Source organism: Pseudophryne corroboree, chromosome 1 (assembly GCF_028390025.1).
Source record: "Pseudophryne corroboree isolate aPseCor3 chromosome 1, aPseCor3.hap2, whole genome shotgun sequence".
Lineage (NCBI taxonomy): Eukaryota > Metazoa > Chordata > Amphibia > Anura > Myobatrachidae > Pseudophryne > Pseudophryne corroboree.
The window spans coordinates 714,011,976-714,039,779 of NC_086444.1; the positions used below are offsets into that span (position 1 = coordinate 714,011,976).

The 27,804-nt window shown below is 44.2% G+C and overlaps 1 protein-coding gene across 2 annotated transcripts in view; it reads left to right on the forward strand.

Moving 5' to 3' along the window:
• The window catches only part of CHAF1A (chromatin assembly factor 1 subunit A), a 566,913-nt gene that overhangs the window by 196,116 nt on the left and 342,993 nt on the right, over positions 1–27,804 (forward strand). For both annotated transcript variants that reach the window (XM_063915198.1, XM_063915188.1), the window contains one exon: positions 27,574–27,634. In XM_063915198.1, coding sequence (XP_063771268.1) covers positions 27,574–27,634 — 61 coding nt within the window. The remainder of the gene's footprint in view (positions 1–27,573; positions 27,635–27,804) is intronic.

A 27,804-nucleotide genomic window follows, 5' to 3' on the forward strand; every position in this document is an offset into this window, starting at 1 on the left:
TGTAGCCACCATGCTAATGACTTTCTTACTTATACCGAAAGTTCCATAGTCTGTTTCTTTATTGTCTGATGTACTCCATTCCATTTGGTAAGAATCAGACGCTGCAGAAGTCTTGAGTGAAATTGTGCATACTCCACCATGTCGAATGTTGACACCATCAAACCCATCACTCGCATTGCTGCGTGAATGCATAGTGTTGAACTGTGTAACAAGTCCTGAATCCAGTACAGCCCCCAAGTTAGTCGTCTGTTGTGACGGAACCAGATATGATTTTTCCCAATTTATGAGCCACCTGTGCTTCTGCAAACAAGTTGTCTGTTGGAGATGACACAGGAGCAATTCCTGAGACTGTGCTAGGATTAAAAGGTTGTCGAGGTATGGGAATATTTTTATCCCCTGCTTGCAGAGATAAGCTGCCAGAGAAACCATAATCTTTGTAAATACTCTTGGGGCTGTGGCTAACCCAAAGGGTAGGTCCTGGAACTGAAAATGCTGCTGGATGAAAGCAAACCTGAGAGAACACTGATGGGACACTGCTATAGGAACATGTAGGTAAGCATCCTGAATACCCACGGATACCATATAATCCCCCTGGTTCCATGGCCAACACTCTGGAACGTAAAGTCTCCATGTGAAACCGCGGTACCTAAATGTATTTGTTTTCGCATTTTGAGATTGAGAATGGGCCGAACTGACCCATTTGGCTTCTGAACCAAATATAGGTTTTTGGAAAAACCCTGTCCTCGTTGTGCAGGGTATACTGGAATGACTACTCCTAACTGAAGCAATTTCTGAACTGCTTCTTGCAAAGCCCTGGCCTTCGTCTCTACTTGAGACGGGCTGGTGCAGAAGAAATTTTGAGGATGCTTCTTGAAGGGAAAAACATAACCTAGAGATACCGCTTACTGCACCCAGGCATGTGTTGTAGACTGCTGCCGGATCTGTGCAAACTGAAGAAGTCTGATCCCTACTCTGGGATCCCCCTGGTGGAGGCCCGCACCATCAGGCTGATGGCTTGTCTTTTGGTTTGGAAGCCGGCCCTCTGGTAGCCCAATGCTTTTTTGACTTACCAAACTTATTGTATTGGGTATGCTTGCGATCACTTTTTTCCCTTTGCTTTTCCATGAGACCGAAAGGGCCGAAAAGCCAGACCCTTAGGTTTGGAGATATATGTGGTAGGAAACTTGACCTTCTTGGAGTCTGCTTCTGACTCCAGAATATCTGTAAATTCTTTACCAAAAAGAATATTTCCAGAAAAAGGCGAAGATTCCAAAACCTTGGATTCTGAATCTGCTTTCCACGTACGTAACCAAACTGCTCTGCGAGCAGCTTATTGTTAAGGCTGATGCCCTAGAAGCAGTACTACCCATATTTAATGCTGCTTCTTCCAAGAATACAGCAGTCAGTTTAATATGAGCTATATGGGATTTTTGCTCTCTAGAAGCTAATGAAAAATCCCCTTCCAACGCATCAGCCCAGGCAGCCACTGCCTTTGCTGTCCAAGCTGAAGCCATGGCTTTGCTGTCCAAGCTGACTGCCCAAGAGAAAATTATGGTTTTTAGAAAACCGTCCACTCCTATCCGTGACATCATTTAATGATGTTGACAGCAAAGACAAAATAGATTTCGCACTAATCGAATCAAATGCTGATCTACTTTCGGAGTCGCCTCCCTTTTTAAACAATCCCCAGCTGGAAAAGGATAATTGGAATCTCATTTTTTGGGAATCCCTATAATTTTTATTGGGTGTAGCCCAAGCCTCTTTCATGATTTCCATCAGCTGATCTGACCCTGGAAATTCAGTCTTAACTGTTTTGGGACATTTAAACACAGGTGCCTTGGTTTTTAACACAGGCTCTGCTGTATCTTCTAAGGATAGAATGGCTTTCATTGCTCTAATTAACTCTGCTATATCCACTGAGCTGAAACCTACTTCCTCCTCTTCGTATGCAGAAGTAATGTAAATTGAGCTCTCAACTTCCGATGAATCCTCGTGTAGCCTGTGAAGATTTACTTACCACTGGTTTATCAGCTTGTTTTATTTGAGAAGCTGCTGGGGGGAATTTATTACCTGATAAAGCTAAATATTTATCGTATATAAAACACTTTAAGAGGTCTAAGAACACTGTACGCTATCTACGTAAGAAGTACCGTAAGGGTACGCAAGTTGCGTAACGATCGCTCAACCGTAGTCGAGACGCTCAAGCGTCACGTTCGCTTACGGCCCAGAGATCACAGGCAGGCACGCTAGTGGCTGCCGACTAACGTAATGATTCGCTATAGCGTAGCGGACGCTCGGGACCACGAGGAGATCACCAGCGGTGCAGACGCTTACAACGTTAAACCTTTATATCTATACCATTAACAGCGAAATATACAGTAAACCTTAGTGTGGTGTTAGAGTGTAAATGCAACCTGGTGTAACCTGATTAACTACAAAGCTGCTTGGGCGTCACCGACGCTCAGGGAATACTTAATACTATAAGAAATACACAGATACCTGGGCTTAGGGTCCAAAACCTATTATATGTATTATGACTATTATACTTGCAAAAGAATCACAGTACAAAGCATACACTACAATATAACATAGACTAACTAACCAGATAACTACACAGGAAACTACAATACAATACAATACAATACAATCAAGGGAAAAATAAGGGAGAAATAGAAGAGAGAGAGAGATGGCTCACAAAAACATCAAGACAATATGATTGCGGAGAAACACTTACGCACAAGGGGAAACGATCGCATGCGCCTCGATATCCAGCTCCCGATTATCAGCAATGAGAACCGTTGAAGAGAGTGAACTGGATATGGTCGGCCTGCCTATTTATGCCCCACACACAATACAATTCAATGGTCCCTACAATCTCATTGTTCATTGGACACAGGAATTCGGCTTCGCATTATAACAAAAGGTCATAGGTTGATTCATACAGGTGGGCTGTGACTATTTTCAACTGCTCAGGTGGGAGGGAAACTGGGTTTCCCGCCGCATGGGTAATAAAGTGCAAATAAAGTAAATGTTCATAAACTTCTTATGTCCATAACTATTCGCACGAGCGATTGATCTGCTTCAAACCAACACCGGAATATTTCTAATTAAATATTCTTCCGATGGATACTAAACACCACTGTATTACTCCTGTCTGACCCTTCGTATCAAACAAAGAGGGATTTCTCTGTTCATGAACATTCTATATTAACCAAACTTGCAGAATCTATCAAAGGGACCATGATCTACAAAATACATTATATAGTGAAAATATGTAATGATTGAGTCGCACGCTACGATCGCATAAACTCTACCGTAAATACGCATACCGTGCGCCTGCGGGTGCCCGCGACTGTGAGTATGTGCACGTACGGGAGAGCGTACGCATGCGCAGCGCGGACCAGTATGAGGTGCAAATATGGCAGTGTGTGTAGAGATATTTTTCTGACTTTGACAGTCCACCCTTTGGCAGTCAATAATAACTGCCACCTTCTGAAAACATTTCAAAAAGAGAAAAATATATGTTAGGGGTTAATACATTTACATGGTTGGGTAAGGGAGGAGAGGAGATGGTAGGAAAAGGGCATGACCTAGTGAGATAGCAGAAGCATGTGTGTATGAATCCGTGCTTGGGGGTCATGTATCATCGTGCCGTACGTGTTTTAAATCAAGCTTCGAGGTATTGCGAAGTATACATGTGAATTCCTTCTCATCCCGTGGTACGGGGTCTGTGGATGGGCTGTCAAACTTTACCGAGCTCTTTTCGGCTTTGGTTGTAACAAAATGGGGGAGCACATTTTAGTTGATGATACATGAATGGGGGAGATATGTGATTGCTGATATCTGTGCCTGTATTCCCTATCGACTATGTGTGTCATTACCTGAGGGTTGTAGAAATGAAGAAAAGACATAATTACGGTAAATGCGGTGGTATTCTATGTCAGGTAAATGTACAGTCGTCGATTGAGGTCTTGTTTGGTGCCTGTTGAAAGTCGTCTTCTTTGCGCTGTTTTGCCCATTAGGTGCGAGCAAAAAGCTTTGTCAATGCCAATAGATTTACAAAAATGTTGGGCTAGCGTGAGTTTAAGAATTCTAGGGAAACTGGGGATCCATGGCAAAGTTCATCAAATGTCCGTATCTAAAGTGGTCAAAACTTCTTCTTTGGTCAATCCGTTGTCTGTATAGTGTCTTGTCAACTTCTTCGTCCAAGTGGGTCTTTTTATCTTGGAGAAAAACCAGAAAAACAGGTGAAAGAAACGGACCGTATAATCGCATTTTCATTACATCATTATTTCTACCATTGGGTCATAAATCAAATCCAGGTTAATTACAGTTTCCTCACTCCTCAAACTCATTACCCTGGTACGATGTTTGCACTTCATTAAAGCCTGACCGCATCTAAATATCAAGCCAATTGATATGACAACACCTAAGATACATAGGAGAAACTTCCCAACATCCATTATGACTCCTTGAGCCCAGTCTCCCAAACCGGAGAACCAATTTCGCGGGTTCAACCATGACACCCAACCAGTCAGCTCATTACCTACAGCAGCAAGAGTGAGATTGTGTCTCCTGCGAAATTCCCACTTCAATTGGAGAATATCGTCCATCTTTTGGTCTATGACCTCGACCGGGTCCTCGGTGCTATTCGTAATATATGTGCAACATTTCACGCCGTATTGTGTTGCCAGTGTGACACAATATCCGCCTGTCACTGCTGTGAGGTAATTAAGAACCATTCTATGCTGTACCAGTTCTGTTTTATAAACCTGAAGTTCTCTTCCAGTATACCTAAACGTGTCATCATACATTTCAGTGATATTATCTAACAAATTGGCGAGCGCAGATATGTATTTATAATTTAGCACTCCTCTAGCGGTGCGGGTGAAATCTAACGCGATTAAGAATTGAATCCCGGTGGATTCACTTATCAGATCAGAGGCCGGATGCTCTGTCTTCTCTATCAGGTGCCTTTTAACAACGTGCTCGTAGTGGGTGTGAGTATAAGGAGCTTGGGCACCACGATGTATGTCTTTCATTTTGTCATGTGTTAGTCATCACTTGAGGCAATACTTTTCCAATATAACACAATCCTTCAGAGTTTGGGGCAAGCCACTTGTACGCCTTTCTCCCGCATATGAAATATGCATCATCGGGGAGAACATATGGGACGGAGAAGGACATAACCATATTACACACCTTCCAGGTGAAATCTCCTAACCCTAATTCTTCCATCTGCTTAATACACGTATCAGGTTGTACGATATGTGCACAGTATCCTGGTGATACTTCTCCAACTCTCGTAATCCTATTTCCTAAGGTGTACCTATACCGGAAAGATTTTCCTCTACTGGCTATGTGGCGTACAAGCTCTGTATCTGTAGGCATTCTATCTGCTCTATGCGAAAAGGTCATGGTTTGGTTGCTCCATGACACTTCCCAATTTCCCGGCTTTCGGGGATTGGAGATGTTGAAACATAGTAGGGACCTATCCACATGGTATTGGTGGAGCTTCAAACTAGGAGGACTGGAGATGTTAAACCTCCTGTCCACCGGTCTCCCACCCTTTAGCTCAAGTACCTCCCCTACCGTTAAAGGAAATGGTACTAGCCCTGATTTGCTATGACCCTGAGGTACTTGAGAGCATACCCAACAATCTGTTTTATTTAACACATTACCCACTAAGGAGTGATAGTCACTCAATGGATGCCGGTCCATATGGATATTAAAACTGGATTGGCATTTCTTAATGCACCCATCCTCAATGACATTGTTACAGAGCCTACAGATACGGTCTTTCTTCTTAAACTAACAATCCTTCAAAATGTTTACAAATAACAAGGTTGTTAGATCGTGTCCGGTACTCGCCTTTGCCTGGTGATTGGGTTGCTTTTGGAAATTTACACCTCCGTCTCAGTCATTAGAACCTTTCTGGATCCTTTCTCGACCTCACTGGTACTCTCACCGAAACAGACTGCTCTGGTCAACATCATGGTCGACAGGAAAAATCCATATCACAGTCTCTTGGGGCAAGTCCATCTTACAGGAGGAGAAAAGAAGACATTTGTAATGGGGGTATAAGAAAACAGTTTGTGGGGGAGAGAACTTGTTACGATAAGTTCTCTAGTCTTGTAGTTCTTCTTGTTCTGCTGTCATCTCAAAGGTGCTGTCTCTTCAGTCTTCCAAATGAACATTCTGGTGATGCAATATTCCTTCCTAACCAGCGATCTTTCTGTAAGGAGCAAAAATCTGGCATTACCATTGGTCCAACTGAGGGGTGACATACCATCTTTAAACCATGAAAACATGAGTGAGAAGAGAGAGAAAACAAAAGAGATAGAGAACAATTCATGTGCATATATACATATTACATAACTCAACAATAAACACCAATAGGAAAAGAGAAATTAAACATTTTTTTCAAACATTTTAAAACATGGTCAGCATTAAGAAAACATTGTCAGATTTATCAGGCTGTCATATCTACGTGTCTAATGGTTTCCTTGAGCAGTCCCTCCCCACCAGCACCTCCATATTCCACTGTCTGTATCTGGCCAGAATACATTGTGGTGGATAGGTCATGCTGGGGTTTGGTAGACTTCTGCAAGGACCAAGCGGATATGCAATGTTTGAATTCTTACCAATAATCGTCAGAGATGGGGATAGAAAAGAAACATTTCACAGATACATTTACAACTTTTCACCCGGTCATTCCTGTGTCTTCAGTGAATGACCTCCCAATTTATTAACCGTTACCTCAGGCTTACCATCAGTCCTAATGATCACCTGTCCTGCCTATGTGATCCCTGATTATAATCGTGTGTGTTATAATTTTGCTCATTTCTTGGTCTAGGGGGTCTGACTTTATGTGGGTTATTACAGTTGCTGGCATAATGCCCTTCTCTTCTACAATGGTAACAAATCCTTGGCTTTCTCCATGTGCTAGGGGCCTGGGGTTCCGGTCGACTTGATGCATCCTCTAGTGCTTGGATGTTCAGTGTCATCAACCGCTCTCCCTGCGCTTCCCTGGTTCTTTGGATATTTCGGTCATGCTCGATAGCGGACTCTCTTAATGCCGCAACCGAGATACCTCTCCAATGAGGTATTGAGGTTTGTACCCTAATTTTTAGTGTGTCTTTTAAGTTGTTCATTAATACGGACACAGCTACCTCTCTGTGGTGTACATTAGTTTCAATGTCATCTATACCAGTGTACCTAGCCATATCCTGCAGAGCCCGGTGAAAATACTCTGATGCGGATTCACCTTCTTTTTGTTTTATTGTAAAGATTTTATTCCACTTTACTACTGTAGGAAAATATTCTTTCAACTGTAGATTGATTCTTTTTTACATTATCTTGGTTATACTCGTTTGTTAGTGGCACTTCCTCATCTAGCTTACGATCAGCGATAAATTTCAATGAATCAACATCGGGGGGTAAACATGCCCTCAAAACTGTCCTCCAATCTTTGTTATTTGGCTCTGCAGTGTGTCCTAGCACTCTAATGTATCTTTGACAAGCAACTAAGTCTTTCCTGGGATCAGGAAATTCAGACAGAATTGTTCTTAATTCTGTTCGGGAAAAAGGGCAGTACATGGCGATGTTCCTGACGGGGGTGACTCCTGAAGAGTCAGTTTTCCCATTTGGTACTGCAATTACCCTGACAGGATTAAGTCCAGTAACGTCATTCTGAATTGATTTTACGATATAAGGTACCTTTGTTTGTGCGTGATGTATAATACCATACGTACCTGTGGACACGACCTCACCTGACCCTCCATTAGGGGGTTTGTTTACAGTCTTTACCGATTGGGTCGCGTCCACCTGGATGTCTTGTGTGATGGCTTCTGGAAGAGGTGCCGACATCGTTCTGGGTTCACTTTCTTGTTGGTGTTCCTGAGGAAAGTTTAACATGGGGTGCGACTTGCATGGGTTAATAGTTGTACATTCAACAGTATTACAATTAGCATTGTTACATTTATTACACTTATTCTTATCATCTATACTACAGTTGCTAAGAGCGTTTTTATTGTTCACCCTTGTGCTTTTCTCCGCAACCATAATCCCCTCCATTGCCATGTCTCTCCTCTCAAGATGAAAGTTAGGTATGTAAGTTACATTTCTCTGCATGTCACCTTCCTGTTGCCATAACTGTAAACAATCATAATGCTTGATTCGTCTTTTTGCTGATTTAACGAGACATATCCTTCTCCTTAAATTATGCAACACCTTTGAGTCAAAACTACCTATCCCGGGAAATGGTGCCTTATCCCCCGCAGTCATTCGTGTCCATTCATCACAAAAGGTCTCAGTGTGGGGACCATACCTCCTCCACATTACTAACCGAGCAGACCCTCGGGGTCTGCAAGCCTCTGGAGTCTGAATCCTGACCTCCGACCGTCTCTGTATTGTGCACTTGACTGCCATTGTGGACCTGTCTAACACAGAAAAACTTCCTAAAATGCACCAAACACAGAACTTCGTTGGAAATCCTTAAAGCTCTTCCACTGAACTTCTTCTGCTCCGGGTATCTCCGGTCCGCCTTCTAGCAGACACGTGTAGCCGTTGCAGGCCCTATCTTTAGAGATTTTCCTGAGAAAATTCCCTTCCTTTTTCTTTACACAAATCACGCTTGCATGTGCTCCCTACAACACGTATGAGGGCAAGATTTACGCATGGATATACGACCTCATATCACGTTGCGTTATTGGTCACACATACAACCGTGCGGTCCAATCGTACCACTTATAGACACTTGTTGCCCATAAATGGTAGGATCATTGGAGTCTCCCTACTGTGCTCCAAAACAGCCAGAGCGTAACACAACGAAAACTTTATCACACTCTGTTGCACGTTTTCACTTCAGGCCGTGCTCATAGATCACACAGATCACAAAGTCCACAAAGCGGGATTTAATACCGTTTTATCACATAGACCACAAAGTCCACAAAGCGGGATTCAATACACTCATACCGTTTTCAACCCACTATCATTCTTATAGTTTTCTGATCAGAAAAATCATTTCCCGTAGTCTGATAGCTCTCCCCAGAGGTATTACAGTAAAGTAAGGTATTTAAACTAAGTTTTGGAAAACTGAAATCAATTTGTGCTATTTATCGCTTTGCGTTATTTACCGCGTTGCGCTACTTATCGCCTGTTGTTTGAGTTACGTGGGCGTACCCAGACGCTCCGTTGCGTAATATACGCTGCGTGCGTCGGCCTTTGGATTGCGTACGCAAGTCTTTGTTAGAGACACGTGTACGCAAAGCAAAGATCCACCGTAACACAATTTATACTTTTATCAATGTAGATGATCCTTGATCATCTACCACACACCACACTGACTTCGCCTTATCTCCCAGGCAAAACCGTGTGTTTGTCTATACTTTAACTATGTTGTCTTTACTCAAACTATTGAAATACCGGCAAATCTCTCTCAGCACGTTTATCAATTATAAACTGGCAAACAGGAGAGTGACATACGAAAATACACAAATGAAAAAGAAATGGAGATATATATATGTGCGTGTCCGCAAGGCAGAAAAATAAACAGTTTTAAAAGACACTAGCGTTTTGCTCTTACCTCCGGTTCCCGGATTCCTTCAGCACCCTTTACCTAAGCGAAGCAGACGCTTATCCCGTCAGCACTACGAGGGATACAACCTCCCGCCCTTTGCTGATGGATAATGTCTGCTGATATTACCTAGTGCAGATATGTGAAGGACTGGACGGCCCCCAATTGATAAAGCTAAATATTTATCGTATATAAAACACTTTAAGAGGTCTAAGAACACTGTACGCTATCTACGTAAGAAGTACCGTAAGGGTACGCAAGTTGCGTAACGATCGCTCAACCGTAGTCGAGACGCTCAAGCGTCACGTTCGCTTACGGCCCAGAGATCACAGGCAGGCACGCTAGTGGCTGCCGACTAACGTAATGATTCGCTATAGCGTAGCGGACGCTCGGGACCACGAGGAGATCACCAGCGGTGCAGACGCTTACAACGTTAAACCTTTATATCTATACCATTAACAGCGAAATATACAGTAAACCTTAGTGTGGTGTTAGAGTGTAAATGCAACCTGGTGTAACCTGATTAACTACAAAGCTGCTTGGGCGTCACCGACGCTCAGGGAATACTTAATACTATAAGAAATACACAGATACCTGGGCTTAGGGTCCAAAACCTATTATATGTATTATGACTATTATACTTGCAAAAGAATCACAGTACAAAGCATACACTACAATATAACATAGACTAACTAACCAGATAACTACACAGGAAACTACAATACAATACAATACAATACAATCAAGGGAAAAATAAGGGAGAAATAGAAGAGAGAGAGAGATGGCTCACAAAAACATCAAGACAATATGATTGCGGAGAAACACTTACGCACAAGGGGAAACGATCGCATGCGCCTCGATATCCAGCTCCCGATTATCAGCAATGAGAACCGTTGAAGAGAGTGAACTGGATATGGTCGGCCTGCCTATTTATGCCCCACACACAATACAATTCAATGGTCCCTACAATCTCATTGTTCATTGGACACAGGAATTCGGCTTCGCATTATAACAAAAGGTCATAGGTTGATTCATACAGGTGGGCTGTGACTATTTCCAACTGCTCAGGTGGGAGGGAAACTGGGTTTCCCGCCGCATGGGTAATAAAGTGCAAATAAAGTAAATGTTCATAAACTTCTTGTGTCCATAACTATTCGCACGAGCGATTGATCTGCTTCAAACCAACACCGGAATATTTCTAATTAAATATTCTTCCGATGGATACTAAACACCACTGTATTACTCCTGTCTGACCCTTCGTATCAAACAAAGAGGGATTTCTCTGTTCATGAACATTCTATATTAACCAAACTTGCAGAATCTATCAAAGGGACCATGATCTACAAAATACATTATATAGTGAAAATATGTAATGATTGAGTCGCACGCTACGATCGCATAAACTCTACCGTAAATACGCATACCGTGCGCCTGCGGGTGCCCGCGACTGTGAGTATGTGCACGTACGGGAGAGCGTACGCATGCGCAGCGCGGACCAGTATGAGGTGCAAATATGGCAGTGTGTGTAGAGATATTTTTCTGACTTTGACATACCGTAGGTAGGGAGCTGCATGTATGGGTTAATAGTGTACCCCATTCCTGGTACAGAAGCTGTAGGAATTATTCGCTCAGCTATACTGGATAAGGTCTGTGCAAACATAGCCCAAGGTGGATCTATCTGTACCTGACATTGTACAGGGATCTGCCTTGTATCTTGGTGAAAAGAAAAACAATTTGCACACAAACCATCCTGAACCAGATCCTGAGAGGATAATAGTTTTGCAAGACACACATGATATGAGTGTTGGTATTGCTGTAAGTGTACCTTTGTCACCTTTGCCGCTCTTAGACATGATAAATAATCAGCACTTTCACAGTGTACTACACAATTTGTGACTAATCACTTTAAACTTTCTAAAGTGATATACAATCTGACCCTACCCATGCGCCACCATTGAGGATCAGAAAAAACAACTGACAACAAATAGTAAAGTCAGCAATCACACTAGCAGTCAGTCACCTGTTATATACAGGTTGAGTATCCCATATCCAAATATTCCAAAATACGGAATATTCTGAAATACGGACTTTTTTGAGTGAGATAGTGAAACCTTTGTTTTCTGATGGCTCAATGTACACAAACTTTGTTTAATACACAAAGTTATTAAAAATATTGTATTAAATGACCTTCAGGCTGTGTGTGTAAGGTGTATATGAAACATAAGTGAATTGTGTGAATGTACACACACTTTGTTTAATGCACAAAGTTATAAAAAATATTGGCTAAAATGACCTTCAGGCTGTGTGTATAAGGTGTATATGTAACATAAATGTATTCTGTGCTTAGATTTAGGTCCCATCACCATGATATCTCATTATGGTGTGCAATTATTCCAAAATACGGAAAAATCCCATATCCAAAATACCTCTGGTCCCAAGCATTTTGGATAAGGGATACTCAACCTGTATTAGTCATATGAGCACAACATCAACTACAAACACATTTTTAAGTATGTAGGAGCACATATTACTGAATCCTATTTAAACAGATCTAACGTATTCAGACGCAATGAGAAAGAAACCACAGTAAATGTATACAGACTCATATGCAATAGACACTTTTTTCTAACTATTCATACTCAAAAAAGTAGATAGAGATTTAGTGCTGTATATCCTGTACTCAGTAGAGAGGGATACAGGGAGACTCACCTCGCTTCCAGGATCGATCAATACGTTAGCGAACGCTGAGTGGATCCAGACGCTACTAGTGTACACTGCCGCTCCATGAACCTATATTGAACACAGACGCGGCGGTCACACAGCCGCCTATGCTGCGACCGAGTCCCCTTGTGATGGCGTCTGGGACGGAAGCGAGGAAACAGTTCATGGCGGGAGACTCGGCGGAAATTGGTCATGAATCGGGGCTTCTGACTCCCCCTGCTGACATCAACCCTAGGGATCGTGGCCTCTTGCTATTCCTGGTGCCTAAGATCTAGTAGCGCTGGTGCACCCGCGTCGGCTACTATTTGGTAATCTCATCCCAATACAGTGTGTCTGTGTCCGTATTCCCTTACTAAGGGGAATCGATGCCTTACCTTATCCCAGTGCTTCATCCACAACCTTGTAATGTCTGCTGGACCTGCGGGTGTAGTATGGTATGCTGGCGGTCGGGCTCCCGCCGTCCAGCATACCTGCGCCGGGAGCCCGACCGCCAGCATACAGTCAGCGTGGCAAGCGCAAATGAGCCCTTGCGGGCTCGCTGCGCTCGCCACGCTGCGGGCACGGTGGGCTATTTATTCTTCCTGCAGGGGGGTTGTGGACTCCCACGAGGGAGAATATCTGTCGGTATGCCGGGTGTTGGGATTCCGGCGCCGGTATACTGTGCGCCGGGATTCTGACATTCGGCAACCTGAAGACTACCCGGACCTGCTAGTATATCCGACATAGACGCCCGCTGAAACAGCACTGTACTTGTGGGTAAACGTTTCCACGACCCGGCGGAGTGTTGTTGGAGCGACTCTTTTTAAGCGTATAAGACGCTGTTTAGAAAGATCACTCAAAAAAAAGTAGTAAAACTATAAAAATAACATAAGAAAGCTTAGGGTTGCTAAAAAACCAGCAGCCCTCTGACCACGGTCCGGCTCCTGCCGCACCAAACAAAAAAACTAATTTGCCTGAGCCAGTGGGCGGGGATATATGGACAGGCCCGTTGCATCCTGGGAGGCCAGAAAGCTTTGATCGATTGGTGCCAATTTCGCATTCGCACCATCATATCCCATTGTTATCCTGTGGATCCTGCCGGAGAAATGTTTCTTGGTGTGAGGGAAGAAAAGTTTCTCCCGTGGAATTTAGCATTGGTCGTTTTTTTCTTTTCCAGCAAGCAGGTGTGGATATGGGCCTACGGTTGGGCTCCATCAAAGTACAGATTTCTGCTCTCTATTTTCTACCACAAACAACTTGTATTGTTGCCGGAGGTGGACTTTCCTGAAAGGAGTCCATCTGTAGCCACCCTTTGTCCCTCCCACGGCTCCGTGGGATCTAAATGTGGTTTTGTCCTTTCTTCAATCGGACTGGTTTGAACCCTTAAAGAAGGTGCAATTGAAATTTATCACTTGAATGACTGTCATGTTACTGGCATTGGCGTCTGCAAGACGTGTTTCTGAATTGGGGGCCTTATCCTGTAAGAGCCCGTACTTGATTTTTCATGAAGATAGGGCTGACCTCAGAACCCGGCCTCCGTTTTTGCCTAAAGTGTTGTCAGCCTTTCACGTGAATCAGCTGATTGTAGTTCCGGTGTTGGCTGACGTTTCTGTGGACCCAGAGTCCTTGGATGTGGTGAGGGCTCTGAGGATTTTCGTCAAAAGGGGCGGCTCGTCATCGGAAATCTGACAAGCTGTTTGTCCTTTATGATGCCACCACAATTGTTCGTCCGGCTGTTAAGCAATCTATTACTCGTTGGCTCAGGTTACTATTCAACAGACCTATACTTCAGCGGCTCTACCTTTGCCAACGTCTATTCAGGCCCATACAACAAGGTCGGTGGGTTCTTACTGGATGGCTGCCCGGGGTGTTTTGGCTTTACAGTTGTGCGGAGCTGCTACTTGGTCTGGTTCATACACGTTTGTGAAGTTCTATAGGTTTGACACCTTTGGCCAAGGATGACCTTCAGTTTGGTCAGGTGGTTTTACAGGGGTCTCTGTACTCCCACCCATTTTGGGAGCTTTGGGACTTCCCCATGGTACTAAAGTACAGTTCCACAGTATTCAGTATCCACTACGGACTACGAGAAAAGTAATTACCGGTAGGCATTAAATTCCTATTTAATGTACTATGACTTCCTCACAATCCACCCCATTTGATGCAGAATCTCCCCCAGGAGATGAGGAAGTCCCATCTAAATTTAATGTGTCAGTATTAATCAGAGCAGTCAAATTCTCTTTTCAGCTTGAAGTGGACACTTATGCTAAAGATCCGCTGCGCAAGCGGCAGAAAGTCGTCCTGGCCGAGATTCCGCACTCTGGCCACTTCACAGAAGTTATAACTGAGCTGTGGAAAACAGCTACTAAAAAGACTCTGCTTCTTTTACCCATTCCCCACAGAGGACTGTGCAAAATGGGAGAACCCACCTATTGTGGGTACTCGTGACACACACTCAAGTTCCATCCTGCCTATCCCAACTGCGACCTCACTTAAGGAAGTGCCGGATAGACAATTGGATGCGTGTCTTAAATCGGTATACTCCCTTACAGGAGCTACTGCCAAGCTAGTAAGGCTATTGACGCGTGGACCAATGACATGGAACACAGTTTCACATTCGATCTGTCCACAGCACAGCTATCCATTATTGTGAACATCAGAGATGTAGCCTATTTGACTAAGCTGCTTTTGACATTGCACTGTTATCGTCTAAGGCCTCAGCTATGTCTATTGCAGCTTGCCGCATTGTGTGGCTCTGCTCACGGTAGGTGGATTCGGATGCCAAGAAAGTGCTGGAAGCCCTCTCCTACACGGGCGAGTTATTCTTTGGTCCAGAACTGGACAAGATTGTCAAACAGCGACATCTAAAACGGCTCATTTGCCTTCTTCAGGGAGGCCTCGAACTTCTTCCTTTCGGACCTTTTGTTCACAAGGCTAAATCAAGAGCCGCCTAGGCCCACACACGGCTATCTCCCGTGGTGTTCACCAGAAAAATTCCACCTTATCCCAATAAAAGACTATTGGAAATCAGGTGCTCAGCTAAAAGCAGGGTCAAGATATGGCAGTAATAAGAAGGGTTGGGTATGGGTGACTGGCTCTTGGGATCAAACTGGTCACCATACCGACACTTTATCCCGGGGAGTAGAAAGCTGGTTGATAGGGGGGAGTCGTGGCACACAATGAAGCCCCTTGGTGCTCGGTGGCGAGCTGCGCTCGTCACAGGTTCTGTTCCCACTTTATGGGTGTCATGGACATCCATGAGTCAGAATAGTCCCTGTTAGTCTGCATGCGGACTGTTGGGTGCGGGATGTAGCTGTCTGTCACATAACTACATCACAATAAGAAAGATAAGAATAATGAAGGTTTTTTAGGTCCATGTTTCAATCGTTACCAGAAAGAACAGGGAAAGTACTCGGAGAATCCACTTCCAACTCCCAAAATTTAATTACTGAGGGAGTAGAGGGGGGAAAAAGAAAAACTTAAGACATTATAATCCATCTGCAATAGTATGGATTTCAAAGGGATTTTTAATCTCTCATCAAAAACCCTGTCTGCTAGCAAAATGTCTATTCTTAGCAAGGGTCTAAAATTTTCACCTGCCGTAGGCCCCAATATCTTTGACCTGTTTTTCGAGCTTAACCGGTTCATTTGTACCCTATGCAGAAAGATTTTGCCAATGAAACACTCAAACAAGATGACCACCATGATGTTGCACATCTCCCATATCAAGAAAGCTGCCTCTTGGCGAAACAGTTTTGGATGCTGGTATCCTGGCATCCAAAGCGTCAGCTACCTCAGTGCTTTATAGATGCATTCTCTGGCTCCGCTCATGGACAGTGGACATGGATTCTAAGAAGGCATTAGAATTCTTACCCTTCAAGGGGATATCCTATTTGTAGTGGAATTGAACAATAGTGGCTGCACTATTTGCTGCCAAAATAGTGTTCTTGTCTTTTGCCCCTGCACACAGACTTAAACCTCCAATTTTTGTGCCTTTTCGTCCACAAGGTAAAGCTAGACCTTCCTAAGACAATGTCTACAAAAACTACATAACCCAGGACTAAGCAGGCATGGGCAGCAGGACAGTCCCCAGCCAAATGTGACAACAAGCCTGCCGCCTGATGGGGCAGGTCTCCAGGGGGACCCCAGGGTGCGACTTCTCCAGTTTGCACATGTGTGGCGCCTAACTACAACAGACACCTGGGTGCAAGAAGTGGTCTCTCATGGGTATGGTGTCTCCTTTGAGAGGTCCCCCTCAACAGTTCTTTTGCACAAAAGTTGAGGACCCTACAAAATGTTGTTCAATCCCTCCTGCAATCAGGAGTGATATCAGTCCCTTGCTTGCAATGTGGGACTGGATTCTATTTAATAACACTTTCTAGTGCAGAAAATCCTATCCTAAACCTCAAATCTCTGAATATGTTTGTCAGTGATCAAATTTTGTATGGAAACACTACGCTCCATTGTCCTAGCGATAGGTAATTGGCTGGATAACAGTACAACGAGTAGTGGTCCAACGGGATGTTCTCCAGTTGGGTACCAGTAGTCAGCGGAATACCACAGTGGTCCGTACTTGGCCCGCTACTGGTCAATATATTTATCAATAATCTAGGAATAGGCCTGGAAAACATGGTCAATCTTTGCAGATGAAGCTAAACTATGTAAGGTAATTCAGAAATCGATGTGGAGTCTATACAGAATGACTTATATAGACTTGAAACCTTGGCATCTAAATGGGGAATGAGGTTCAATATAGAAAATGCAAAGTTATGCATTTTGGGACAAAAAACACATGCATCCTACACTCTAAATGAGAAAAATATAGGGGTAACCGTGGTGGAAAGATTTTGGGGTGCTTATAGATAATAGGCTTAGTAACAGTACACAGTGTCAAAATGCAGCAAAAATGGCAAGTAAAGCTCTTGGGTGCATAAAACGGGGCATTGAGACGAAGATGTAATCCTGCCACTGTAGAAATCATTGGTACGTCCACACTTTGAATATTGTGTTCAATTTTGGGCACCATATGATAAAAAAAAGATATCAGTGAACTTGAAAAAGTTCAAAAGCGAGCTACTAAATTGATTAAAGGGTTAGAGACACTGGAATACGAAGGCTTACTAGGTTAAATATGTATACACTAGAAGAGGCGTCTAAGAGGAGACATTATTATTTTCAAATATGTAAAGGGTCATTACAAGGAGTTGACAGGGGATCTATTTATTAAAAGAACGCTGTGTAGGACACGTGGGCACTCGCTGAGGCTAGAGGAGAGAAAATTCCGTACACAACGTAGGAAAGGGTTCTTCACGATAATGGCAATAAAGATTTGGAACTCCCTGCTGGAGAAGGTAATAATGGCATACTGTAGATGCATTTAAAAATGAATTGGACACATTTTTGATTGGAAAAAGTATCCAGGGTTATAGCATTTAACATAGTGACATTAATATCTGGGAGTGGTAAGAATCATAGTTGTCAATTGGTATTAAACCATTACTTTAGCAGGTGTATTATAATATGAACAGCTTAACACAGAGTATAGGTTGGACCCGATGGTAATTTCTCTAACGTCCTAGTGGATGCTGGGGACTCCGTAAGGACCATGGGAATAGACTGACTCCGCAGGAGACAGGGCACTTTAAGAAAGAATTTGGATTCTGGTGTGTTCTGGCTCCTCCTTCTATGTCCCTCCTCCAGACCTCAGTTAGAATCTGTGCCCGGACGAGCTGGGTGCTACTTAGTGAGCTCTCCTGAGCTTGCTAAAAAAAGTATTTTGTTAGGTTTTTTATTTTCAGAGAGATCTGCTGGCAACAGGCTCTCTGCTACGTGGGACTGAGGGGAGAGAAGCAGCCCTACTCACTGAAGATAGGTCCTGCTTCTTAGGCTACTGGACACCATTAGCTCCAGAGGGATCGTACACAGGATCGCACCCTTGGTCGTCCGATCCCGGAGCCGCGCCGCCGTCCCCCTCGCAGAGCCAGAAGACAGAAGCCGGTGACAGAAGCAAGAAGACTTTGAAATCGGTGGCAGAAGACTCCAGTCTTCATATGAGGTAGCGCACAGCACTGCAGCTGTGCGCCATTGCTCCCACACTAAACCCACATACTCCGGTCACTGTAGGGTGCAGGGGGGGGGGGGCGCCCTGGGCAGCAATTAGAGACCTCTTTGGCAATAGTTAGCATAATATACAGTTGGGCACTGTATATATGTATGAGCCCCCGCCAAAATTGTACATGAAGGCGGGACAGAAGCCCGCCGTCGAGGGGGCGGGGCTTCTTCCTCAGCACTCACCAGCGCCATGTTTTTTCTCCACAGCACCGCTGAGAGGAAGCTCCCCAGTCTCTCCCCTGCAGTTACACGGTAGAAGAGGGTAAAAAGAGAGGGGGGCACATAATTAGGCGCAAAAATCAATATAAACAGCAGCTACTGGGTTAACATTAAGTTACTATGTTATTCCTGGGTTAATAGCGCTGGGGTGTGTGCTGGCATATTCTCTCTGTCTCTCCAAAGGGCCTTATGGGGGAAATGTCTTCAGATGAGCATTCCCTGAGTGTGTGGTGTCGGTACGTGTGTGTCGACATGTCTGAGGTAAAAGGCTCCCCTAAGGAGGAGATGGAGCAAATGTGTGAGAGGGTGTCTCCGTCGACAACGCCGACACCTGTTTGGATATGTGTAATTAAGTGCTAAGGTGAATTTATTGCACAAAAGATTAGAGAACAGACAGGAAATCTACCCATGTCTGTCCCTATGTCGCAGAGACCTTTAGAGTCTCTCAATGCTCACTATCCAAAATAATACACTGATATCGACACGGAGTTTGACTCCAGTGTCGACTACGATAATGCAAAGTTACAGCCAAAATGGCAGAAAAGTATTCAATAGATGATTATTGTAATAAAAGATGATTTGCATATCACTGATGACTCCTCTGTCCCTGACACAAGGGTACACATGTTTAAGGGGAAGAAAGCTGAGGTAAATTTCCCTCCTCTCATGAGGAATAAGAGCGGGAATCTCCAGACAAGAGACTGCAGTTTCCCACAAATAATTCTCAGGCAGTATCCTTTCCCCACTAGGGCCAGGATATGATGGGAATCTTCCCCTAGGGTGTCACGTTTGCCCAAAAGGTAGCCCTGACGTAACAGCTATTCTCAGGGATCCTGCAGATAGCGTGCACATTCTGGCACACTACTCAGACCGGCGATTGTGTCGGCATGGGTTTATAGCGCTGTGGCAGAGTGGACAGGTACCTTATCAGCAGAGATTGAGACCTTAGTATGTATGTATGTATGTATGTGTGTATGTATGTGTGTATATATATATATATATATATATATATATATATATATACATACAGGTTGAGTATCCCTTATCCAAAATGCTTGGGACCAGAGGTATTTTGGATATCGGATTTTTCCGTATTTTGGAATAATTGCATACCATAATGAGATATCATGGTGATGGGACCTAAGTCTAAGCACAGAATGCATTTATGTTACATATACACCTTATACACACAGCCTGAAGGTAGTTTTAGCCAATATTTTTTATAACTTTGTGCATTAAACAAAGTGTGTGTACATTCGCACAATTCATTTATGTTTCACAAACACCTTATACACTCAGCCTGAAGGTCATTTAATACAATATTTTATAACTTTGTGTATTAAACAAAGTTTGTGTACATTGAGCCATCAAAAAACAAAGGTTTCACTATCTCACTCAAAAAAGTCCGTATTTCGGAATATTCCGTATTTCGGAATATTTGGATATGGGATACTCAACCTGTATATATGTGTGTATATATGTATGTATGTGTGTGTGTGTATATATATATATATATATATATATATATATATATATATATATATATATATATATATATTATAGATGCTGTCTTAAGAGATATGTATATATAAAACATGCCCAAAGAGACATGAGTATACTGGGTCCTAGAGTCAAAGCTATGTCGATTTCTGCTTGACGTGTCCTGTAGAATATGCAATGGACAAATGATGCCGACTTAAGAGGCATATGGAAGGCTGAGGATTGTGTGGAGAAGGGTTCTCGGACCTGGTCTCCACAGCTATAGCTGGTAATTCTGATATTTTGCCTTATATTTCTGCACAGCCTAGGAAAGCACGACATTATCAAATGCAGCCTTTCGAATAAAGAAACAAGAAAGTCCGAGGTGCGTCCTTTCTTGCCAGAGGCGGGGGCAGAGGAAAGAAGCTGCACAACACAGCTAGTTCCCAGGAACAGAAGTCCTCCCCGGCCTCTACAAAAATCCACCGCATGTCGGTGGGGCTCCACAGGCGGAGCTAGGCCCGGTGGGGGCACGCCTTCGTAAGTTCAGCCACAAGTGGGTTCACTCCCTGTTAGATCCCTGGGCAATAGATATTGTGTCTCAGGGATACGAGCTGGACTTTGAGAAGATGCCCTCTCACCGACGGCCCTGCCGGCTTACCCCCACGAGAGGGAAACAGTGTTAACTGCAATTCACAAATTGTATCTTCAACAGGTGGTGGTCAAGGTTCCCCTCCTTCAACAAGGAGGGGGTTATTATTCAACCATGTTGTAGTCCCGAAACCAGACGGTTCGGTCAGACCCATATTGAATTTAAAATCCCTGAACATATACCTGAAAAGGTTCAAGTTCAAGATGGAATCGCTAAGAGCGGTCATTGCAAGCCTGAAAGGGGGAGATTTTATGGTGACTCTGGACATAAAGGATGCATACCTTCATGTCCCCATTTATCCACCTCATCAGGCGTACCTCAGAATTGCGGTACGGGATTGTCATTACCAATTTCAGACGTTGCCGTTTGGTCTCTCCACGGCCTTGAGAATATTCGCCAAGGTAATGGCGGGAATTATGGTGCTCCTGCGGAAGCAAGGTGTCACTATTATCCCGTACTTGGACGATCTCCTCATAAAAGCGAGATCAAGAGAGCAGTTGCTGAACAGCGTATCACTTTCTCTGGAAGTGTAACGGCAACACGGCTGGATTCTATATATTCCAAAGTCGCAGTTGGTTCCTACAGCTCATCTGCCTCTCCTAGGCATGATCCTAGACACAGACCAGAAAAGGGTTTATCTCCCGATAGAGAGAGCTCAGGAGCTCGTGACACTGGTCAGGAATCTATTAAAACCAAAACAGGTGTCAGTGCATCACTGCACTCAAGTCCTGGGAAGGAGGGTGGCATCATATGAGGCCATTCCCTTCGGCAGGTTCCATGCGTGGACCTTCCAATGGGACTTACTGGACAAGTGGTCCGTATCACATCTTCAGATTAATCACCCTATCCCCCAGGGCCAGGGTGTCTCTCCTGTGGTGGCTGCAGAGTGCTCACCTCCTCGAAGGTCGCAGATTCGGCATTCAGGACTGGGTCCTGGTGAACACGGATGCAAGCCTCCGAGGGTGGGGGGCAGTCACACAGGGAAGAAATTTCCAAGGGCTGTGATCAAGGCAGGAGACTTGCCTTCACATCAATATCCTGGAACGAAGGGCCATATACAACGCCCTAAGTCAAGCGGAGACCCTGCTTCGCAACCAACCGGTTCTGATTCAGTCAGACAATATCACCGCAGTGGCTCATGTAAACCGCCAAGGCGGCACAAGGAGCAGGGTGGCGATGGTAAAAGCCACCAGAATTCTTCGCTGGGCGGAGAATCACGTAAGCGCACTGTCAGCAGTGTTCATTCCGGGAGTGGACAACTGGGAAGCAGACTTCCTCAGTAGGCACGACCTCCACCCGGGAGAGTGGGGACTTCATCAAGAAGTCTTCATGCAGATTGCAAGTCGGTGGGAACTGCCACAGGTGGACATGGTGGCATCCCGCCTCAACAAAAAGCTGCAGAGATATTGCGCCAGGTCAAGAGACCCTCAGGCGATAGCTGTGGACGCACTGGTGACACCGTGGGTGTTCCCGTCGGTCTATGTGTTTCCTCCTCTTCCTCTCATACCCAAGGTGCTGAGAATCATAAGGAAAAGAGGAGTGAGAACAATACTCTTTGTTCCGGATTGGCCAAAAAGGACTTGGTATCCAGATCTGCAAGAAATGCTCACAGAGGACCCGTGGCCTCTGCCTTTAAGACAGGACTTGTGCAACAAGGGCCCTGTCTGTTCCTAGACTTACCGTGGCTGCGTTTGACGGCATGGCGGTTGAACGCCGGATCCTAGCAGAAAAAGGCATTCTGGATGAGGTCATTCCTACGCTGATAGAGGCTAGGAAGGATGTGACGGCTCAACATTATCACCGTATATGGCGAAAATATGTTGCTTGGTGTGAGGCCAGGAATGCCCCTACGGAGGAATTCCAGCTGGGCCGTTTTCCTTCACTTCCTACAGTCGGGAGTGACTTTGGGCCTGAAATTGGGTTCCATTAAGGTCCAGATTTCGGCCCTATCCATTTTCTTTCAAAAAGAACTGGCTTCTCTTCCTGAAGTTCAGACGTTGTAAAGGGAGTGCTTCATGTTCAGCCCCCTTTTGTGCCTCCAGTGGCACCTTGGGATCTTAACGTGGTGTTGAGTTTCCTGAAGTCACACTGGTTTGAGCCACTCAAAATCGTGGAGTTAAAATTTCTCACGTGGAAGGTGGTCATGCTATTAGCCTTGGCTTCAGCTAGGCGTGTGTCAGAATTAGGGGCTTTTATGTGACAAAGCCGCTATCTAGTTTTTCCATATGGACAGGGCAGAATTTCGGACCCGTCCACAATTTCTGCCAAAAGTGGTGTCATCTTTTCATATGAACCAACCTATTGTGGTGCCTGTGGCTACTCGTGACTTGGAGGATTCCGAGTTACTAGATGTGGTCAGGGCTTTGAATGTTTATGTAGCCATAACGGCTAGAGTCAGGTAAACTGAGTCGCTGTTTATCCTGTATGCACCCAACAAGCTGGGTGCTCCCGCTTCAAAGCAAACTATTGCTCGCTGGATCTGTAACAAGATTCAGCAGGCTCATTCTGCGGCTGGATTGCGGCTTCCAAAATCAGTAAAAGCCCACTCCACAAGGAAGGTGGGCTCTTCTTGGGCGGCTGCCCGAGGGGTCTCGGCATTACAGCTTTGCCGAGCAGCTACTTGGTCAGGTTCGAACTCTTTTGCAAAGTTTTACAAGTTTGATACCCTGGCTGAGGAGGACTTTGTGTTTGCTCATTCGGTGCTGCAGAGTCATCCGCACTCTCCCGCCCGTTTGGCAGCTTTGGTATAATCCCCATGGTCCTTACGGAGTCCCCAGCATCAACTAGGACGTTAGAGAAAATAAGATTTTACTTACCGGTAAATCTTTTTCTCGTAGTTCGTAGTGGATGCTGGGCGCCCGTCCCAAATGCTTAAATAAGGGTTATGTTTGGTTGCATCAGGGTTGATCTGATGCTCCGTTGTTGTTTTTACTGTTAACTGGGTAAATTTATCACGAGTGATACGGTATGATTGGTGTGACTGGTATGAGTCTTGCCCTGGATTCCAAAATCCTTTCCTTGTACTGTCAGCTCTTCCGGGCACAGTTTCTCTAACTGAGGTCTGGAGGAGGGACATAGAGGGAAGAGCCAGAACACACCAGAATCCAAATTCTTTCTTAAAGTGCCCTGTCTCCTGCGGAGCCCGTCTATTCCCAGCATCCACTACGGACTAGGAGAAATAGATTTACCGGTAAGTAAAATCTTATTTTTGCCTCTTTTCAACCTCCCTAACTATGTAACTGAGTAGGGGGATTTCATGGTGTCTCTAGACATTCAGGATACTTACCTGCATGTTTCTATAACACTCTCCCACCAAAAATCCCTACATTTTGCTATTTTTTTTTTATCCCAGAATCTTCACAAAATTATTGTGGTTCTCACAGCACACCTATGTCGTCAGGGAGTCAGAATACTTCCTTTTCTGGATGACCTGTTCCAGGCACATTCACCGGTGATACTACACCGCCATCTCCAGCGGACTATTGCCTTCCTATAACAACACAGATGGCTCATCAACTGGTAACAGTTGTAACTCACACCTTCACAGCATATCATTTCTCTGGGATTCTCATGTTCAAAGGCCCTTGCCCCAGGAAAAAATATCAAAAGCTCCAGCAGCAGATAGGTCACTTGCTCAGCGGTTGGAGTGCTCAGCAGTCAGCCATGCAAGTACTGGTATCCATGGTCACTGCCTTAGACATGGTGGAGTACGCCCAGTTCCACTCCAGGCCTCTACAACACCTGATCCTGTCCCAGTGTAACGGACAGCCACATCTGATCAGGTCCCAGACAATGGTCCTCTCACCGAAGGTCAGGCTGTCACTAACCTGGTGGCTCCAGACAACTCACCTGGACTAAAGGGCGACCCTTCTGGATCCTGGATTGGGTACTGCTTACCACGGATGCCAGCTTCTGTGGATGGTGCGCAGTAACGGGACAACTCCCCTTTCAGGGTCGTTGGATTTTGGAAGAAACCTACTTACCAATCAAAATCCTGGCGTTACGAACGGTTAACAGTGCACTTATTTTGGCATAGGAGGTTTTGCAGGACAAACCTTTTCAGATTCAGTCCGACGATGCTACAGCAGTAGACTACCTAAACCATCAGGGTGACATCTGCAATCAATAGGCAATGAAGGAAGTGGCTCACATTCTGCAGTGTGCTGAACGCGATCTCCCAGCCATCTCATTGGTCTTCATCCCAGAAGTTCTAAACTGGAAAGCACACTTCCTCAGCCGTCACAAGGTAGGCAATGGAGGGTGGCCGCTACACCATGAGGTTTTCCAGCTTCTGGTACACAAGTGGGGCCAGCCGGATGTGGATCTCATGGCCTCAAGACAACAGTAAGGTCACAATACATGGATCCTCAGAGCACTTCTGGAGCTTCTGTTTGAGCCTCTGTAATCCGTGATCTAAAGTGGTTGCCCTCAAAAACGGTATTACTGTTAGCCATTGCTTCTGCTTGCAGAGTATCAGATTTGGTTTTGTTATACTGTCTCTCCTCCTTATCTTTCATAAGGACAGTGCTGTGCTTCGTGCTATGCCCAGTTGCCTTCCTAAGTTAGTGTCCTAGTTCCATCTTAATGAGGAAATTGTGGCACCGGTCTTCCTCTCTTCAAACCTTTCGACTGAAGAGGCCTCCATTGATGTGGTCCATGCCTTTACAGATCTCCGTGGGTCGTACCAGTTCCCTTACGGAAATCAGATTCCCTCTTTGTCCTCTATGGCGTCCACAAGATGGGTTAGCCTGCTGACAAACATACTTTGGCCAGGTAGATTTGTATGGCCATATCACAAGCGTACACTCAGGCGGATTTTCCTGTTCCAGCTACTATCGCAGCTCATTCTATTCGCTCTGTATACCCTTCATGGGCAACACACCGTGGAGTGTCTGCCGAACAATTGTGCAAGGCAGCTACATGGTCCTCTCTCCACATCTTTCTAAGGTTATATGCCTTTGATACATTCGCTTCTCAAGATGCTTCATTTGGATGCCGGATTCTTTATCCGCTCAGGAGCGTCCCCTCCCTTAAATAACTGCTTTGGGACATCCTCATAGTATTCCCTGTGGCGCACAATGGAACTTGAAGAAGAAAATGAGTTATGGTAAAACTTACCCCTTGTTTGCTTTTTCTTCATGGTCCAAGGAGTCCACAGGGCGCCCACCCTGATGCACCTGGCTTCTATTGGTTACTCTTCTTGGTCATCGGTGCCCTACTCCTATCAGAGTGTGTGTTTGTGTTCTTGTGTGTGCAACAATCTTTCTTCTCTCCTGTCCTGCTCCTGCCTTGGGCTTGTTGACAAAACTGAGGATGCCTGATCATGGAGCAGAGGTATAGGGGAGGACTTGGAGTATCATAGGATTCCAAAAGCATAACTCTCTTGGTGTCCAGGTCCTTCACCACCTGCAAACGGATAGTATTTCCTGTGGACCCTATGGACCTCGAAGAAAAAGTTAAGAAATGGAAGTTTTTACCACAAGTCAGTTCCTGCTATCTTAAGGCAGGAACACCTATAGAAAAGGAGATCCGGTCTCTAGGTAGACAATGTCTAGGTCGACCACTATTGGTCGACATGGTTACTAGGTCGACATGACAAAAGGTCGACATGAGTGTTTCCATTTTTTTCCAGTGGTGGTAGAGCGAGGCACCTTGCCCGAAGAATGACGAGCAAAGCGGTGCACTAATTTGGGATCCTGGTCACTCTACGAAAAAGTCAATAATAAAAAAAAAAAAAACCTCATGCGATCTTTTTCTATGTCGACATAGTACATGTCCACCTAGAGTCCCTGTCGACCAATAGTGGTCCACCTAAGTCTAGTCTTTCTAACATACCACACCCATAGAAAAGGCGTGTGCTTTTATTACATTTGTTAAAAAAGGCAATGTATTTCTACAGTATACTACAGTGGAGGCCGTTAGATTATTGCCCCTAACTGATTCTTTAAATATCTCCAGATGGGCAGTATAATTAAAGATATGGGCTTTGAGGGTTACTAAAATATTTAAGATGTGCTCCATATCATTTCAGGGAAACATTTTCAGTCTTAAACCAGACACTGTTCTAGAATAAGTGTCATATAAGAGAGATTCTATAAAGATAAATATGAAATACAGGTTGAGTCTCCCTTATCCAAAATGCTTGGGACCAGAGGTATTTTGGATATGGGATTTTTCCGTATTTTGGAATAATTGCATACCATAATGAGATATCAAGGTGATGGGGCCTAAATCTAAGCACAGAATACATTTATGTTACATATACACCTTATACACACAGCCTGAAGGTAATTTTAGCCAATATTTTTTATAACTTTGTGCATTAAACAAAGTGTGTCTACATTCACACAATTCATTTATGTTTCTTTTACACCTTATACACACAGCCTGAAGGTCATTTAATACAATATTTTTAATAACTGTGTATTAAACAAAGTTTGTGTACATTGAGCCATCAAAAAACAAAGGTTTCACTATCTCATTCTCACTCAAAGTCCGTATTTCGGAATATTCCGTATTTCGGAATATTTGGATATGGGATACTCAACCTGTACTAGAATTTTTTTTCTTTTTTAGTATTTTGTGCATAAGTTGAGGCAGTGATCAATCTCTTGGTTGACAAGGCAAGAATTATTCTAATAGTGCAATTGTTATTCAGACCAGACATAACTCATCAAGGTTCAATTTGCATCCAGATTTAAAATCTAAATGCTGCAGCTTTCCCTTTTTATGAAAAAAGTGGCCTAATATATATGGATTTTATATTGGACAACATATGTTTCATCTTCCTTTTGTTCTTTGGATTATTTTTAATATTTCTGCATTTTTTTCTTCAAAGAGCCAGACAAGAAGAGAAGCGTAAAAAAGAAGAGGAGAAGCGAATTAAAGAAGAGGAAAAGGTACATTAAGATATTTAAGTGTGCTAGCATATACTCCAAATAATGGCACAGCTGATTTATGAGCAAGCTTGCGATGTGGTTTGAAGTATGCACAGCTGAAACTATAGGAGTGAGTTTGTCTCAGAGTGCAGTATTGGATAAATGTGGGGTTGTACTAGTGTGTGTAGTGT